Source organism: Humulus lupulus, chromosome 6, assembly GCF_963169125.1.
Source record: "Humulus lupulus chromosome 6, drHumLupu1.1, whole genome shotgun sequence".
In the NCBI taxonomy this organism is placed as follows: Eukaryota; Viridiplantae; Streptophyta; class Magnoliopsida; order Rosales; family Cannabaceae; genus Humulus; species Humulus lupulus.
The window spans coordinates 8,335,428-8,354,645 of record NC_084798.1 but is presented as its reverse complement, the minus strand read 5'-3'; the positions used below and the strand labels follow the sequence as shown (position 1 = coordinate 8,354,645).

The window sequence follows — 19,218 nt, the reverse complement described above, 5'->3', positions numbered from 1 at the left end:
TAAGATATTTTACAATGATAATTATTTAAAAATGTTTGTATACATATATATGTTAAAAATATTTATATATTTATTAATTACTAGAGTTTAAATGCCTATTAAAAAATACTCAAATTTGTATTCCACAAATTTTTAAACAAATTTAATATAGCTTAAATTTTGTATTTCCCTACTATTCAAATTAGGATTATAAATACCTAATAAATTCATATTAGAATTTTATAATTATCATTTTATTTTCAGTTTAATTCACAAACAAATACTTAATATATATGTATATATGTTTATTAATGTAAAATCTAAATTATCTCTAACATCAAACACAATCAAACTCCATATATATATATATATATATGGAGTAACTGCTACGTTTGTGGATAGAGATTGTACGTAACAGATTAGCCACACAATAAAGGTGTTTACTTTTCAATAAGACTAATAATGAGTCGTCCAAAGATAATGAGACGTCAATCGTGTGGTCCCCAAATTTTATATGTATATATATATATATATATTTATATGGCAGTTAAATTTGCACTAAACCAATTAATAGCTTAACATGATGACGATGATCAGAGTTTTCGTTCTTTTGTTTGTCGTAGCCACGTGTCAATACTTTGCGCTTGGAAATACTGATTTTACCAGAGCCACAAATTGGTTTCAATCATTCAAAACAGCCTCCTCCCTATCATTTTTGGCAATGTCTAATTGTGTATTACCACAAGTAGATATCTCATCTCTTTCGCATTCCAATTCATCCTCTAATTCTCTCACAGATCTTTCCATTGTGACGAGTTTCGTACACCCCACAACAGTTCCTTGGTTGCTCAATATAAGCACCAGTCTCGTTAATCTTTCACTATCTGATAGTGACATTAAAGGAACTCTTCCAAATTCTTTTGAAAACATGAGATATCTCAAGAAAATTGCTTTGTCGGCCAATGAATTCGAAGGTGGAATACCAAAATCGTTGGGGAATCTCTGCAGTCTTAAATTTCTATGGTTGGAAATCAACAAGTTCAACACAACACTCGATGATGTTTTTAAAAGCCTCAACGGCTGTGCTAGAAACTCATTGTATATTATGGATCTGAGTAAGAACAACTTGAGAGGTTCTTTTCCTGATGATTCAAATACATTTCCGACCCGTCTACAATATTTAAGCATCTTTGACAACCACCTCGAAGGACCCATACTGACCAATCTTTCAGTGTTGTCAGACCTTAGAGTATTGTTTGCCAATAATAACAGGTTCAATGGCACTATACCTGAAAGTATTGGTGAGCTCCAATATCTCGAGGATTTCGATTTCTCTGATAACGATTTCTCTGGCCTTGTCTCAGAAGTTCACTTCCGTAAACTTTCCAATCTAAAGGAACTGTACTTATCTCGGAACATGTTAACAGTGAAATTCGATCCCGCTTGGGTTCCACCCTTCGACCTATTCTCCGTTAAGTTGATGTCCTGCAAGTTAGGTCCTCAGTTTCCCAGTTGGCTTCGAAACCAAACAAATATTTCTATTCTTGATATTGAAAACAGCGAAATTGATGATGTTATTCCTGATTGGTTTTCCAACCATGCTTCGAAATTGCTGAATCTAAAACTAGTCATGAATCAAATTCATGGCTCAATCCCACACTATCTGTCTAGTGTGCCAGTGTTATATCTCTCTAGTAATCGCTTTGTTACTATCAAAGATTTTGTTTGTCAAGCAGTGTCTGACAAAACAGAAGTTCTTGATGTTTCTAATAACTTGTTATTCGGAAGCCTCCCTGATTATTGGGGGAACATGAAGTCTTTGAAGCTTCTCATGTTAAACGACAACAATTTTTCTGGAGGGATCCCAAGCTCAATGGGCTTTTTGAATAAAATTCAGTATTTAAATCTGAGGCACAACAACTTATCGGGAGCTTTACCTTCATCAATGAACAATTGTGCATATCTTCAGTTTCTTGATTTGGAGGACAATTCGTTGGAAGGAGAAATACCAACATGGATGGGGGAAGGACTTACAAATTTGTTCATCCTGGGGCTTAAATCAAATAAATTTTATGGAAGTATACCATCAAATTTATGTCACATTCGTTCCATTCAAATTTTAGACCTTTCAATGAATGCTCTGTCTGGAGATATTCCTTCGTGCATAAACAATTTTACACATATGATGGATAATAGTACTCAAAAGATGGTGTTTACCCATTGGTTTGTTATCAAGAGGAGGTCTGGTACTCAAACGATGGTGATTTTCCATTCGTTAGTTATCAAGAGGAGGTCTGGTACAATGGTCTATAGTTATAATGTGGAATGGAAAAGAATACCAGTTTCGGGATTTGGAGTTATTGAAACTCATCGATCTATCAAGCAATAAACTATCTGGTCAAATACCTGAAGAACTAACAAATCTGGTTGAATTGGTTCAACTAAACTTATCAAGGAACCATTTATATGGAACAATTCCAAGGGAGATTGGTAAGATGAGCAACCTACAAGCACTGGATTTCTCCAACAACAATCTTTCAGGTACAATTCCCACAAGCTTCGAGAAGCTATCGTTTTTGGCAAACCTGGATTTGTCAAATAACAAATTCTCAGGAAGAATCCCTACGACCACTCAACTGCTAACCTTTAATGCTTCTTCATTCATCGGAAACATTGGACTTTGTGGTAATCCTCTACCAAACTCATGCTCCAAGAGTAACTCACATCATTCAACTAACATTAATGACAGTGTTGTTAATGGTGGTAAAGAATGGTTTGACATGTCATGGCTTAAAATGGGATTTGGAGCTGGAGTTGGAGTTGGGTTCGCTGGAGTTTCTGGTTATTTTTTGTTCAATATTTCTTGGAAACTAGCCTTTTTCCAATTCTTAAATATAGTGAAATTGGTTCTACATGGATGAAACCATTTTTGTCAAAGCAGTTAAGGCGAAGAGCAGGTTTTCTAGCTAGCAGAACATAAGGTATTGAAAATGGGAGAAAGTTTTTTATGAATACTGTTATATTGAATATTGCAGCTCAAGTATATTTACAATTACATGGTTTGGGCTTTTGTAATGACCCACTAATCTAGACTAATTGGACCATTACCGAAACTATACATAAAACTTACATTTTTACGAAAATACCATAATTTATTGAGTAACTTGAAAATAAGAGTTATTTACAAATAAACATAATACTAAGAAGGATTATGGGATCCCATTGTTTTTAAAACAAAACATGATTTAAAATAAAAGACATTACATAATAATGCGGAAAATACACATAAAAACCATAAAAACATAAAAGGAGACTATATCCTCGAATCGAATAACGCTCGGCCCCTTGACTCCATTCATCTTCGATACACATTCTCCAAGCGTCACGAATCTTTCCGCCTCTAAACTTATTTTCCTGCACATAAACAGAAAGGAGTGAGCCTAATGCCCAGTAAGGAAAATCTAACACAAAGTCACATACATAATTTCATAAGAAAACATAAAGACTTAACATAACACATATAACATACACTTATTATAATGGCCATTATTACTTGGGGTCCCATAGACTAAACAAGCATATGCCCATGGGGTTAATGGGGTCCTACTAGCTAAGTAGGTCATATGCCCATAACCCATTTGGGGTCTTGTTAGTCATATGGGTCATATGCCCAAGCCTACATACACATATACATATCATAACACTTTTAATAACATAAACATATAGATAACATAAGCACATAACATATTAATTCTAGCCTATTTTCCTTACCAAAGTTACTGAGATTATGGACTGAGTTGGGATTGTTGGAACACTCCTAAAACCATAAGAAAGAGTAAGTCTAAAGAAAGGAGATGAAATGAAAGAGATGGAAAGACTAAACCATAGAAAACATACTTACCGACTTATATGCTTAAAAGCTTGGATTCCCTAACCAAAATAAGAATAAGGTTAGGGGACTGAGTAGAAGGTTTTGAGAAAGGAAATAACATAAAAATACAGAAAAGAACTAGAGTTTTGGGTTTACCTCAAAGATTGCAAGACCAATCTAACATCCACCGAAATACTATAGCACTCACTTCCCAAAGTGTTTGATAAGCTTATGATGTTTAACTTATAGTTTTTCCCCAAACCAAGTGTTTACACTCTCACTCTCACTTAACACTAGCAGCCTCTGAACTTAGAGCAAATGGTGAATAATGGCTGGGTACTAGGTCCTATTTATAGAGTTTGGGAATGAAAATATCTTGATTTTACTTGAATAAAAATAATGGCTTTTTAAGTGTAAATCATTTGAATAATCGTTCAGCAGAGGCTGAAGACTCGTTCAGAAGATGCTGGACTGTTGAAGGAGTTTGAATGGCTGAAGGGAAAAGAATTCAAATGTATTTGAATTCATGCTGGTGGAGGCGATATATCGCCCCCTATAGGCGATATATCGCCTGGACCTTTGTTCCCGAGGCGACCGTGCATCGATTCGTGTTTTCCGTATCTACGTGCTACGACATATCGCCCCCTATAGCTGCGATATATCGGCATACGCTGAATATTTAAACACGAATTTACACATTTTTAGCTGAGTTTGAATGGAGTAAACAGCCTTGACTAAGCCCTCAACGTGCTCAAAGCTGCTGACTGACCCTATACATTCAAACTTTTACCCTTATTTAATTTAATCCTCAAAAATACTTAATCCTTAATTACCATTCAAAACATGTGCTTAAAATCCTATTGGTTGATGTCTAAACCTTATAATATAATAATATAATTCTTAATATCAGTCACATTAATCAAACCTTAGGTTATACTTAATATTCTTAAACTATAGGTTAAACTTAGAAAATCTATAAGTACTACTATGAGTGTCCAAATAACTCCCGGTCTGAACTAAAAATCCAAAGTAACAATGATAACACTAAACATACTATAATACTACTAAACAATTAGCTAAGTAAAGTTCTTGGACTCTACAGCTTTATACTCAATGGTGGGGTTGTGTCAGTGTGACACCTGTACATTAGGTAATACTGGACTAATTGTATTTACAGTGTATTAATATAACTAACTAATCTTTATGTACATGACTTATCATCCCCCCTCAAACTCATGGGAGGAGGAACGACCGTGAGTTTGGACCGTAACTGAAGAAACCGTGCAGAGGGCAAGGCTTTGGTAAGAGCATCAGCCAATTGATCTTCAGAAGGTGTGAAACGAACCACCAGCTGCTTAGATGCAACATGTTCACGAATGAAGTGAAAGTTGATTTCGACGTGTTTAGTTCGAGCATGAATAACTGGATTGGCAGTGAGATAGGTGGTGCTGATGTTGTCGCAAAGAAGCAGAGGAGCAGAGCGTTGTTGCATACGAAGATCACGAAGAAGGAACTGAATCCATGAAAGTTCAGCAACACCATCTGCAAGAGCACGAAATTCAGATTCAGTGCTTGAGCGTGAGAGAACACGCTGCTTCGAAGAAGACCAGGAAATGAGATTATGGCCCAGAAAAATGCAGTATGCACCAGTACTTCGTCGATCATCGGGGCAGGAGGCCCAATCCGCATCCGTATAGCATAAAAGATTGAAGTCAGAGCACGGTTGGAGCTATAACCCGTGATGAGCAGTGCCTTTAAGATAACGTAAAATACGTTTAACAGCCTGCCAGTGAGTGTCCGAGGGAGAATGCATATATTGGCAAACACGGTTCACAGCAAAGGAGATGTCAGGGCGAGTCATCGTGCAATATTGTAGGGCACCGACAATGCTGCGATATTGAGTGCCATCAGGTAAAGGAGTACCGCCGTGAGCAGAAACGACAGTAGCAGTGGTCATAGGGGTGTGATAAATTTTGGAATCAAGCATTTCAACACAGTGCAAGAGATCCTGAATGTATTTATGCTGATTCAAGTGAAGACCAGAGGCTGAGTGATGAACCTGAATGCCCAAAAAATAATGGAGTTGGCCCAAGTCCTTGATAGCAAACGTGGAACGCAGATCAGAGAGAAGCTTTGCAATCGAGGAGGGGTTGTTGCCAGTTAAAATGATGTCATCCACGTAAACGAGAACCACAAGAACATCAGTGGAGTGACAATATGTAAACATTGAGGAGTCAGCAAATGAGTTAACAAATCCCCAAGCGAGCAAAAATGAACTGAGCTTATTATACCAGGCACACGGAGATTGTTTCAGACCGTACAACGCCTTATCTAGATGACAGACATAATTAGGATGTGTGGGATCGTGAAACCCCTCTGGTTGAGACATAAACACAGTCTCGGTGAGATCACCATGGAGAAACGCGTTCTGTACATCAAGTTGGCAAAGAGACCAGACCTCGGATAGGGCCAAAGTAAGAACAGTCCGAATGGTTGCCGGTTTGACAACCGGACTGAAGGTTTCAAAGTAATCGAGCCCCTCTGTTTGGTGATATCCTTTTGCGACGAGGCGAGCCTTGTAACGATCGATAGAGCCACCAGCCTTTAATTTAACTCGGTACACCAACTTAAAACCGACTATGTGACCATGTGCAGGAGGTGGTACAAGGTGCCAGGTGTGGTTCTTTTGAAGAGCAGTATATTCATCAAGCATAGCTTGATGCCAATGTGGGAAGTTGGCTGCCTGCTTATATGTAGAAGGTTCAAAAAATGCATCAGTGATAGTGCTAACAAGAACCTTAGGCTTAGAGATACCAGCCTTTGCCCGAGTAATCATAGGATGTTGATTGAGAGGCGTGGTACAGGGAGGCACACATTGGTCACGTAACTCAACGACAGGCGGAACAGTAGGAGGGGAGGAGGCAAAACGAGACAAGGAAAGAGCAGAGGAAGAAGAAGATAGAGTAGGGGAGGTGGGAAAAGGAGGAGAAGGAGGAGTGGAAGTGGATAGAGGAGGAGGAGTGGAAGAAGGTGCAGCGGAAGAAGGGAGAGGGGGTGAAGGAGGTGGACACGGAGAGGGCATGGTGGCCACAGCAGGAGAAAGAAGAGACACAGATGAGGGAAAGGAAGAAGAGGAAGGGAGAGGAGAAGAAGGAGAGGAAGCAAAAGGAAACGAAGATTCATTGAACACCACATGGCGTGAAATATAAACACGACCAGTGGGCTGAGCAAGGCATAAATAACCTTTGTGTTGAGAACTGTAGCCCAAGAAGACACACTCTTGGGAACGGAATTGAAGTTTGTGAGTGTTGAAGGGGCGGAGATAGGGAAAACAAGAGCACCCAAAAGTGTGAAGATGATCATATGCAGGGAGTTTTTGGTAGAGAATGAAATAAGGACTGGAGTGGTCAAGAACAGGGGTAGGTAAGCGGTTGATCAGGTACACAGCAGTACTAAAGGCGTATGGCCAGTAAGTTAAGGGAACATTAGATTGAGCAAGGAGAGACAAGCCAACTTCAACCATATGGCGATTCTTTCTCTCGACACGACCGTTTTGCTCAGCGGTATAGGGGCAGGACAATTGATGAATGATGCCAAGAGAGTCAAAATGTGTTTTTAAGGACCGAAATTCTCCACCCCAGTCACTTTGGAAACGTTGTATTTTAGTACGAAATTGACATTCAACCATTTTTTGAAATTTGAGAAAAGTAGGAAACACATCATGTTTGTTGTGTAAATGATAAATCCATGTAAATCAACTAAAATCATCAATAAAGAGAACAAAATAGCGAACACCGGTAATAGACTTCCCAGGGGCAGCACCCCATAAATCACTGTGTTTGAGTTCAAAAGGAGCAGAAGCTCGAGTTACAGATAATGAAAACGGTAAACGATGGGATTTGGCCAATTGACAAGCCTTACAAAACTAAAAATGAGAACCAGAATGTTTTGGAAAATTACAATCATCAAAAACTTTAGTGATAACACGAGAGGAGGGACGGCCGAGACGATTGTGCCAAAGCGAGAAGTCCTGGACCTGAGTGAGATGAGCAACAGAAGGAGACAAGGAGGAGGAGACAACTGGAGCAGAGGGAGGAGTGACTTTGTAGAGACCACGATCAAGCACCCCCGTGAGAAGGATGTTCTTGGTGACCTGGTCCTTGACAAGAAAATGTTTGGAATGAAATTCAATAAAAGCATGATTATCAGTGCAAAATTTTGAAACGCTGATGAGATTTTTTGTGAGGGCAGAGGTATGATAGACATGATTGAGGGTGAGAGGAACAATGTGAGAGGGTAGAGTTACATGACCAATATGAGAAATCGGAAGGGACTTACCATCACCAACCTGAACTTGTTCAGATCCAGTGTAAGGGAGGGCACGATCCATTAGTTGGAAGTGAGGGGTGAAGTGGTGTGTTGCACCTGAATCCATAAACCAGCTTGCAACAGAGGGAACAGAGGAAGCCTCAGAGCCAGAGAAGGTAACAGAAGGCTGTGGTGGGGAGTTAAGTATAGTGTTAAAGTTACGGGGTGACTGAGGAATATATGAGAGATTCGTGCGATGATAGCAGATGTTGGCTGTGTGGCCAGTCTTGCCACAAATTTGACAAGTAGGGCGAGGTAGCTAAGATCGTGGGTGAAGCTGAGATTGCGGTGAGGGAGAAAAAAGGGGTCGAGGTCCAAGAACACTTGAAGGGGAGGCAGAGAAGGATTGTTGATGAGAGGGATTTGAAGGATAATGTGAATGGGTAGTATGGGAAAATTGTTGATTGGGATATGAGTGTGGAGAATGAGATTTTTGGTGATTGTTGGTATACGGTTGTTTGGCAAATTTCTTTCCAGAGCGCATCTGAGAAAGGTTAGCTTGAAGGGAGCTCTGAGATTCCTCAGTCGCATTTCTTTCCATCCGATAATCAAAGCTAAGTAGCAAGCTGTACAAGGTTTCCATAGATGGTTTATCAGATCTGTTAAGAATACCTGTGACGTAGGCATCATACTCCGGACCGAGACCTCCCAAGAAATAGATCAGTTGGTCCTTGTGAGAGACGGTCTCTCCAATGGCAGCAAGGCGATTGCAGAACCCTTTTAATCGCTGAATGTATTGTTGAGCGGTCAGACCAGCCTTTCGAATCGACTGCAGTTTTCCTCGAATCTCTGTAATCCGCGCCACAGAAGCTGCCGAGTAGATCTCTTCGAGTGCTTCCCATATTTCCTGTGTAGTCTGAAAATTCACAATCTCTCCAAGCATTGCTTCAGACAGAGAAGAGTAGAACCAGGACATTATGAGTCGATTGTATCGGCTCCAAGTAGTAAATTCTGGGTTCAGAGTAGTAGGTTCATCGGGAAGAAATTGTGGAGGACATGGGTGAGTACCATCCAAAAAACTATCCAATCTGTGTGCCATAATTACATTGAGAAGCTGATTTTTCCAAATGAGATAGTTATTCTCATCAAGTTTCACTGAGAAGGTTTGATTTATAGAAGGGAAGTTGAAATTGTTTTGATTGTTTGAAGATGGAGCTGCATTGAGAGAAGTAGGGTTTGCTGAAATTGGGGTTTGGCTAGATGAAATTTGTGAGGTTTCGTTTGCTTGAGCCATTGGCTCTGATACCATGAAAATGGGAGAAAGTTTTTGATGAATACTGTTATATTGAATATTGCAGCTCAAGTATATTTACAATTACATGGTTTGGGCTTTATACTCAACGGTGGGGTTGTGTCAGTGTGACACCTGTACATTAGGTAATACTGGACTAATTGTATTTACAGTGTATTAATATAACTAACTAATCTTTATGTACATGACTTATCAGGTATTAATTATCGATTGCAATCCTTGTAAACATTTTATTATTTTTCCTTCACTATATATTATTTTTTTCTGATTTGATATTTTTGTGTTGGAGTTTTAGTGAATTAATAAAGAACTTGTTCATCGTGGGCAATGGTGTTGGTCTTACATCAAATGAGGTGGAGCTAGCGGCTTTAAGATGGTTTGAAGTGTTCAGAGTTGAAATAGTAATATGTCTCAGTGTGAAGTTTTTCCATTATGCTACATTATAAGTTTCATAGAATGGGTGCTGGTTACTGCTGTCCTGATTGATTACTTTAATATTAATTATTGAAATAAGATCAATGATCCTTATTTATAGTTGTTAATTAATATTTCTAAAACTAAATTTTGATTTTTTCAAAATTTTGGAAGGCTTACTTGATGAAATACGTATATTTATTATGAAAATATAATATTGTAAACTTTTCATTTTTTAAATACATGTCAATTTCTAAATATAGCAAGAGTATTTTATTGGCTGGAAACAACATTAATTAGGACAAAAAAAAAACTAAATTCGAAATTAGTTTAGAAAAAAATATTTACCTGTTAGTGACTTGTTATACCAAATCACTATGTTGCTATATCATCATAATTATTAGTACTAATCTATAAGTAGTAACCATTAAGAAGTAATCCAAATATATATATATATATATATATTAATGATAAACTGAAAAGTTGCATTCAACAACTATGTTCTACTACAATTTGGAGTTGATTGGTTAGTTTCTTCCAATGCGTTGAACATCCAAAAACAAAATAAATAAGTAGGATTTTCTCTTCCAAATTATTATCACTTGTCAAATTGTAATATATATATATATAAAAATTATAAATAATTTTTTTTGCCTAATAGAAATTACCCAAACTAGACACATTAATGAAATGTAAAAATTCTATTAGTTTCGGTACTATGTGGCTAATAAATTGTTGATTTGACATATGTTAAGTTAGTGCCACATGTATAATTAAAATTAAAAATAATAAAAAAAATTATATGTTATGTTCTAACCAACACTACAACATATTATAGTACTAGGTAAAAGCCCGACATGCATTGCATGTTTGGTTGTCCAGAGTTGCATATACGAATACTACCTTCTTTTTATTTTTTTCCTATATTGGTTTTGATATTAACTGTGGATAAGCACTAGAGAACATCGTTGCCAGCATTGGAGAAGATGAAGCCATAGATGTCAATTGCTTCTCATTACTAATATGTCGATGAAGCTTGAAGGTGCCACAACAACATAGCTTGCCGGAAGTTGCAGAAAACTCTCTATAAATGTAAAGGAAAGATCGAGGTCTTAAAAATTTCTTAACAATTAGTGATACATGTAAATTTCTCTTTAATCACTGAATATTTTAGTATTTGTTGACGATTTTTTGCGTGGTTTAACTAACAAGTTTTCCCGTCAAGAAAAATAAAATAAAACTAGTGAATGATGAGTAGTAACAACTTGACTGTAAAAGAGTGGTAAGTATGCACTCAAATCAGTAAAAATATTATCATTGATAAACTTTTTTGTGAAGTCTTATTATTAATAAAGGTTGTGATTATAACATATCTGCACTAAATATTGTTACTTTTAAGGTGAAAACATCCACAAAATAAAATAATAGGTCAATCATAAACTTAATCAAAGTGCTCATCAAAAGACTTAGAAAGAAACCCCACCAAAAACAAGATTTTGAATTAAAAGTAGTGTTCATTAATAGACTTGGAAAGAATCCGATACCACTAAAAACATGACTTTAATAATTTCTTCTAAAGAGTATTAATTAGTCACCGTTAAGAAAGGCAAAGGGCAATACACTACAAGAATAATAGGATCACCCAGCCCATTTATACAATGTTAGTCCAATTTCATGTAATTAATACAATATGTTTAAGCTATAGCTACCTATAACTAGATTGATATTTACACATATTCAGTCATATTTAAAATAGTATATTTGTTTTTTATCAAGAAAAAGAAGTCTTACTATTTTTACAAGTTTTGAGTTTATTGCAATAATATGTATATTTGTTGTTCTTTGTGATGTTATTTTTCTTTAATTACTTCCCATCCTTTTGTAATAGTCTATCCATTTTCTTGATGCAACTATTTTTCCTCCAGAAATATGGAGTCAGGTTTACCTAAGAAAAAAAATGATATTTTTCTAATTATGATGTATGGTACATGTGTGTGTTTTTTTTAGGGAAATTTATGTATAAATGTACCATACATCAATTCTGAGCAAGCAATTTGCGTTCATTAAAAAAAATAGAAAGAAAAAAGTAGTAATGAGTGAATCAATAAAATTATACAATAAATAATAACCATAAGATTTATGTTATTCATTTTGTGGTTTTCTCTTTCATAAATCTTTTATAAATGGTCAATATGCATAAACTTATAAATTTTTTACTAAATTTAATAACCAATAAAAGTAATAATTAATAAAATAAGTATAATAAAATAAATAATTAAATCAAATAAAAGTAATTACTAAATTATATATAAAATTGAAATTAAATTGATTATTAATTACTCACTTAATTTATTAATTAATAAACTTTAACCTAATAAGTTATTGATGATTTATTTGTAAAACATGATAATTCATTGAAAAAAATAATAATTCAAATAATAATTTCTTACACTGTGCAGTGTCCTATAAAATGTCAATCGACAAGACTTGGATTAATAATTCAAATAAATTTTCTAATGAGTATGTTGCTAGAGCGTTTTCATTTGTTGAGAGAGCTCAGCAATTTGTGGATACAAGGGGACTAGTGAAGTGTCCTTGTAACAAGTGTCTTAATATCGAATTGCAAACGATTGGTGTGCTAGAAAGTCATCTTTTTTAGAATGGTTTTCTACGAAGTTATACAAATTGGTACTGGCATGGAGAGGAGGAAATAATACCGACCAATAGAGTGGTCCACCAATGTCACAAGGACGAGATGATGGATGTTCTTAATGATATAGCACAACCTAACAATTGTGAAGATGATGAGAATGAGGTTGATGATGAGATACCACCAGCATCAGAATGCAGAGGTACTAGCCAATACTATAATGACTTATTTGACGAGATGGAGTCTCCGTTATTCCCAGGGTGTGAAAAATACACATCTTTGAATTTCGTAGCAAAGTTGATGCATTTCAAAGTGTTGGGGAAAATTCCTAACAAATTTTTTGATGGAATCTTGGAGTTATTAGAAGATGCATTCCCATCTCCAAATAAGATACCAAAGTCACATTATGCGGCGAAGAGGTTGATGAGGAAATTGGGTTTGGGTTACGAGTCAATCCATGTTTGTAAGCATGATTGTGCATTGGTTTGGAAGGAAAATGCAGGAAAACACAAGTGTCCAATTTGTGGGGAGGATCGTTGGGTGGATAAAAATACCAAAGGGAAAAAAGTGCCCCAAAAAGTTATGCGTTATTTTCCATTGACCCCTAGGTTGATGCGAAAATACGCGTCGAGGCACATTTCTCAACATATGAGATGGCATCATGAAGGGCGTGTTAAAGAAGATGGTATCATGCGTCATCCTGCAGATGGGAAAGCATGGAAGGATTTTGACCGTAGCAATCCAGCGTTTGCAATGGAACCTAGGAATGTGCGCCTTGGATTGGCTGCTGATGGATTCAATCCTTTTGGAAATATGAGTTTTGTCTTATAACTTGCCACCGTGGTTATGCATGAAAGAGACTAACTTTATGTTGACTTTATTAATACCTGATCCACATTCACCTGGAAAAGATTTTGATGTTTTCTTAAGGCAATTGGTTGATGAGTTTAAGGAATTATGGGTGAACGGTGTTCAGACTCGGGATGTTGTTGATGGTAGTTTTTTTAAGCTTCAAGCAACTTTATTGTGGACTATAAATGATTTTCCAGCGAGGAGTAGTCTTTCTGGATGGAGTGGTCAAGGTTACACTGCTTGTCCTACTTGCAATGTATCAACACCATCCGTTCGTTTGCAAAATAAGGTTTCATTTTACGGTCACAAACATTTTTTACCAATGGGACACCAAATTAGAAAAAAGAAGAAGTTATATGGTTCAGTTGAGAAAAGACCACCTCCAGAGGAATTTAGCACTGAAGCTATTTTCACACAAATGAATTTTATGTCTGAATCTCTTCCTGGTAAGCATGTTAGCTACGGTGGACAAAAAAGGAAACACACAAAAGAGCAAGTTGGTTGGCGTAAAAAAAAACATTTTCTTTGAGCTCCTATATTGGGCCAATATGAAGTTGCGACACAACCTAGACGTCATGCATGTTGAGAAAAATGTATGTGACAGCTTAGTTGGCGCAATAGTCAGGTTGGAAAGTAAGACCAAAGATACAATTAGCGCTAGAGTAGATTTGGAGAAGATGAAGATAAGGCCAAATTTGCATCTGAGAATGGTAAATGGTCGAATGGAAAAGCCGGTAGCGAAATACACATATATTCCTGAAAATTGGCATAAGTTTTGTTGATTTTTGAAATCAATCAAATTTCCAGATGGGTTTGCATCTAATCTAAGGAAGAATGTGATTGAAAATGAGATTAAGATTACTGGGTTGAAATCCCACGATTGTCATGTCATATTGCAACGTCTTTTTCCAATTGGTGTTCATTCATTCCAAGAAAAACCTATAGCCAAGACCATTATTGACTTGTGCACTTTCTTCAAGATTATTTGTGCTAGAACTCTGATTGTTTCTGATTTGGAGAAAGTGAAAACATCAATTGTTGAAATTCTTTGCGGACTAGAAATTATTTTTCCGCCATCGTTTTTTGATGTTATGGTTCACCTAATGATACATTTTCCTTAAGAAGCAATAGATGGAGGTCCAGTACACATGAGGTGGATGTATCCCTTTGAGAGATACATGAAAAAATTGAAACATTATGTGCGTAATAAAGCTCGTCATGAGGGGTCCATAGCTGAGGGTTATGTCGTCGATGAAGCATTGACATTCTGTTCTATGTACTTCAAAGGGGTGGAAACAAGGTTTAATCGTCCATATAGAAATGTTGATGCAATTCCATCACCAAAGAAGTTGTTGTGTTTCAATCTCAAGGTCGTCTGATCGGTAAGAAGACATTAACAACTTTGGACGATGAACTTAAAAAAACTGTTGAGTGGTACATTCTCAACAATTTCATTGAGATTCTCCCATATATTCAGTAAGTACTTTGATCACACTAACAATATATTTATCTACTCTTCCATTTATCTTTTAAATTTTTTAAGTCTTTCATATTTTATCTATGTAGAGAGCACAATCAAATCCTTTTATCTAGTGATGCTGAAAACCTAGATCAATTACAGAAAAAGGAGTTCCCCATGTGGTTTTACAATAAGCTTTGCAATCTTCGACAAGTGGGATCTACAGAACCTTCTGAAGAGTTATTCTCCTTAGCAAGCGGCTCCTCTAATCTTGTTTCTTCATACACTGGGTGTATTGTCAATGGAGTTCTATTTTTGTGTTATAATAGAGATAAAAATTTGAAAACTCAAAACAACGGTGTCTTAGTACCCAGAGTAGACAACAAAAATTTCTACAGGCAATTAGAAGAGGTTATAGTGATGTCATACCTTGCTGGTTGTTCTGTTGTATTATTTAAGTGTAAATGGTTTGATACAGATCCTACCAAGACTAGGATGAAGCATGAAAATAATATAACCAGTATATTTACTAAGTTCGAGTGGTACAAAGAAGACAAATTTATCTTGGCAACTCAGGCAAAACAAATTTTCTATCTTGATGATTTGAAAAATGATCGGGATTGGAAAATTGTTGAAGAAGTTCATCATAGAAATGTGTGGGACATCCCAGCAGCTGATGAACAGTTGGATCCCATTGAAATAGATGTTATGCATAACACAATATCATCTGATTTCCAATTGTTTGTAGATACTCCTGTTGATCAAGAGGAAGATGAAGAGGAAGAGGAAGAGGAAATGGTTGATGAAGAGGAAGAGGAAGAGGGAGAGATGGACTTAGAAGAAGATAATGTAGAAGAAAATTAGAATGACAGTGATAATGAATATTATAGTGATGATTAAGTTGTAATTTTTGCATTCAAAGATTGTTTGCACTTATTATTTATGGATAACCATATTATTTATGTTTATCTTTATTTGTCAACATTTTATTGTATTCACACATATATATCATTATATTTAAATTTATTAGATATGTCTTCTGCGGTAATGCGACATCACGGAGGTGATGGCGGGGCAGATCCTCCTCGAGATCCAACACATATAGAGGCTGACTGTGAGAGAGGTAATTCATGCACTATCTACTGTTTTTATTCATAAATTAACCTTATAACTATAGATGTATAATTTAGTTGTAATGACCCACTACTCTAGACTTTTGGACCATTAATGAATCTATACATACAAACCTTAATAAGACTTACATTTGCGAAAATACCATAAACTTATTAGAAACTTGTAGAAACAAAAGTTACTTTCATAAAATAAGTAGGATATGGGTACCCATTGTCTTTAAAACAAAACATAACTTAAAGTGAAAAGGAGTTACATAGAAAGTGCGGAAAAATACATTTAAAACCATAAAAAGGTAAAACAAGACTACATCCTCGAAAAATCGAACTCTCGACTCCTTGAATCCATTCACCATCGATACACAATCTCCAAGCATCCACGAACCTTACCGCCACTAATAGCTATTTTCCTGCACATAAAACAAAAAGGAATGAGCCTAATGCCCAGCAAGGAAAATCTAGCACATACATCATGTACATAAATTTCATAATAATCATAAAGACATAACATAACACTTAATACATACACATACTATAATGGCCATTATTACTTGGGGTCCCATAGACTAAACAAGTCATATGCCCATGAGATTAGTGGGGTCCTACTAGCTAAGTAGGTCATATGCCCATAATCTATTTGGGGTCTTGTTAGTCAAATGGGTCATATGCCCAAGCCTACAAACATACATATCATAACACTTATCATAACATATTTCATAACATAAAACATAAGATAACATAAGCATAAACATATAGATTCTATCCTATTTTCCTTACCAAAGTTACCGGGATAAGAGGACAGCGTTGGGACTTTTGGAACACCCCTAAAACCATATATAACAGGGTGAGTCTAATGAAGAAAAAGAGATGAAATGAAAGGGATGGAAAGACTAAACCATTGAAAGTCACACTTACCAAAACTTATGTGCTCAAGAACTTAGATTTCCTAACCAAAATAAAGATTAAGGTTAGAGATTGAGTAGAAGACTATGAGAAAGAAAATAACATAATACAGAAATGAACTAGAGTTTTGGGTTACCTTGAAGACTTGTAAGACTAATCTACACCACAAACCGAAATACTCTAAAACCTTACTTCCCAAAGTGTTTGATAAGCTTATGATGATCAAGCTTATGATTCCCAAACCCAGGTGTTTACACTCTCACACTCACTTAGCACTTGCAGCCTCTGAACTTAGAGCAAAAGATGAATAATGGCTGGGTACTAGGTCCTATTTATAGAGTTTAGGAATGAAAGGATCTTGATTTTACTTGAACAAAAATAATAGCTTTTTAGGTGAAAATAATTTGAATAATCGTTCAGCAGAGGCTGAAGACTCGTTCAAAAAGATGCTGGACATATCAAGAGGTTGAATGGCTGAATGGGAAATGATTTCAAAACATTTCAAAATACACTGATGGAGGCGATATATCGCCCCCTGTAGGCGATATATCGTCTGGGCCAGTATGCCCGAGGCTCCCGTGCATCGTCTCGTGTTTTTCGTATCTACGTGCTACGATATATCGCCCCCTATAGCTGCGATATATCGGAATACGCTGATTAATTAAACACGAAATTACACATTTTTAGCTAAGTTTGAATGGAGTAAACAGCCTTGACTAAGCCCTCAACGTATTCAAAGCTGCTGACTGACCTTATAGCATTCAAACTTTACTCCTTATTAAATTAAATCCTCAAAATACTTAATCCTTAATCACCCATTCATAACATGTGCTTAAAATCCTATTGGTCCTTATCTAAACCTTATAGTGTAAAAAATATTATTCTTAATATCAGTTATATAATCAAACCTTAGGTTAAAATTAATATTCTTAAACTATAGGTTAAACTTAGAAAATCTACAAGTACTACTATGAGTGTCCAAATAATTCCCGGTCTGAACCAAAAATCCACAGTTACAAAGATAATGCTATAAATACTATAATACTATTATTCAATTAGCTAAGTAAAGTTCTTGGACTCTACAATTCTTCCCTACTAAAAAGAATTTCGTCCTCGAAATTTACTTACCAAATAATTCCGAATACCGGCCTTGCATGTCCTCCTCCAACTCCCACGTTGCCTCTCGTTCAGAACTATTACTCCATACAACTTTGACTATAGGAAAGCTCTTGGACCGTAATTGCTTCATCCCTCTGTCTAGGATGCTAACCGGTCGTTCCTCGTAACTTAAGTCTTTCTGGAGTGCTATTGTATCGTACTTGAGGACGTGAGATGGGTCTGACACATATTTGCGTAACATCGAGATGTGGAAGACGTTGTGACTATCGGCTAGTGCTGGCGGTAGGGGTAGTCTATACGCAACTGGTTCCACTTTGTCCAATATCTCAAAAGGACCTATGAATCGGGGACTAAGCTTGCCTTTCGTCCCGAACCGCTTGACACCCTTCATAGGAGATATCTTCAGGAAGACTTGATCTCCAACTTGGAACTCCACATCGCGTCGCTTGGCGTCTGCATAGCTTTTCTGACGGCTTTGAGCAACAAGCATACGCTGTCTAATAAGCGCTACTGCTTCTTGAGCTTGTCTAACAGCTTCGGGCCCTAGAAGCTGCCTTTCTCCTACCTCGTCCCAGTGCAATGATGATCGACACCTTCTTCCATACAGCAACTCATAAGGTGCCATCCCGATCATTGACTGGTAGCTGTTGTTGTACGAGAACTCGATCAGCGGCAAGTATTTGTTCCATGATCCTCTGAAATCAAGTACGCACGCGCGTAGCATATCCTCTAAAATCTGAATCGTACGCTCGGACTGCCCATATGTCTGAGGATGGAAAGTTGTACTAAGGCTTAACTTAGTACCCATAGCTTGCTGTAAACTTCTCCAAAATCTTGACGTAAACACCGATCCTCTATCCGACACTATCGTCTTGGGGATGCCATGCAATCGTACAATCTCTTGGATGTAGATGTCTGCATATTGGTTTGCCGTGTATGAAGTTCTAACAGGCAGGAAATGAGCCGACTTGGTTAGTCTATCTATTACTATCCAAGCGGAATCATGCTGCTTATTCGTCTTTGGCAGACCCATCACGAAGTCCATGGCTATATCGTCCCACTTCCATTCTGGTATGCTAAGCGGTTGCAATAAACCTGCAGGGCGCTGATGCTCCGCTTTTACTTGCTGGCATACCAGACACTTAGATACATACTCCGCTATGTCCTTCTTCATCCCTGGCCACCAATAGATTGCCTTGATGTCATGCGTCATCTTGGTTG

At 36.8% G+C, this 19,218-nt stretch overlaps 1 protein-coding gene across 1 annotated transcript; it reads left to right on the top strand.

The window, feature by feature from the left end:
* The first annotated feature begins 562 nt into the window (after positions 1 to 562).
* On the top strand, positions 563 to 2,900 carry LOC133784638 (receptor-like protein EIX2). Its single transcript, XM_062223928.1, has 2 exons — positions 563 to 2,225; positions 2,314 to 2,900. Exons 1-2 carry the CDS (start codon positions 563 to 565, stop codon positions 2,898 to 2,900), a joined length of 2,250 nt encoding a protein of 749 aa, XP_062079912.1.
* The last annotated feature ends 16,318 nt before the right edge of the window (positions 2,901 to 19,218 follow it).

Bases quoted from the DNA above. Each gene is read 5' to 3' on its own strand.
- LOC133784638 (XM_062223928.1), top strand. From the start codon at position 563: ATGACGATGATCAGAGTTTTCGTTCTTTTGTTTGTCGTAGCCACGTGT. The intron at 2,226-2,313 runs GTACTCAAACGA...GGAATGGAAAAG, and splicing joins TGTTATCAAGAGGAGGTCTG to AATACCAGTTTCGGGATTTG.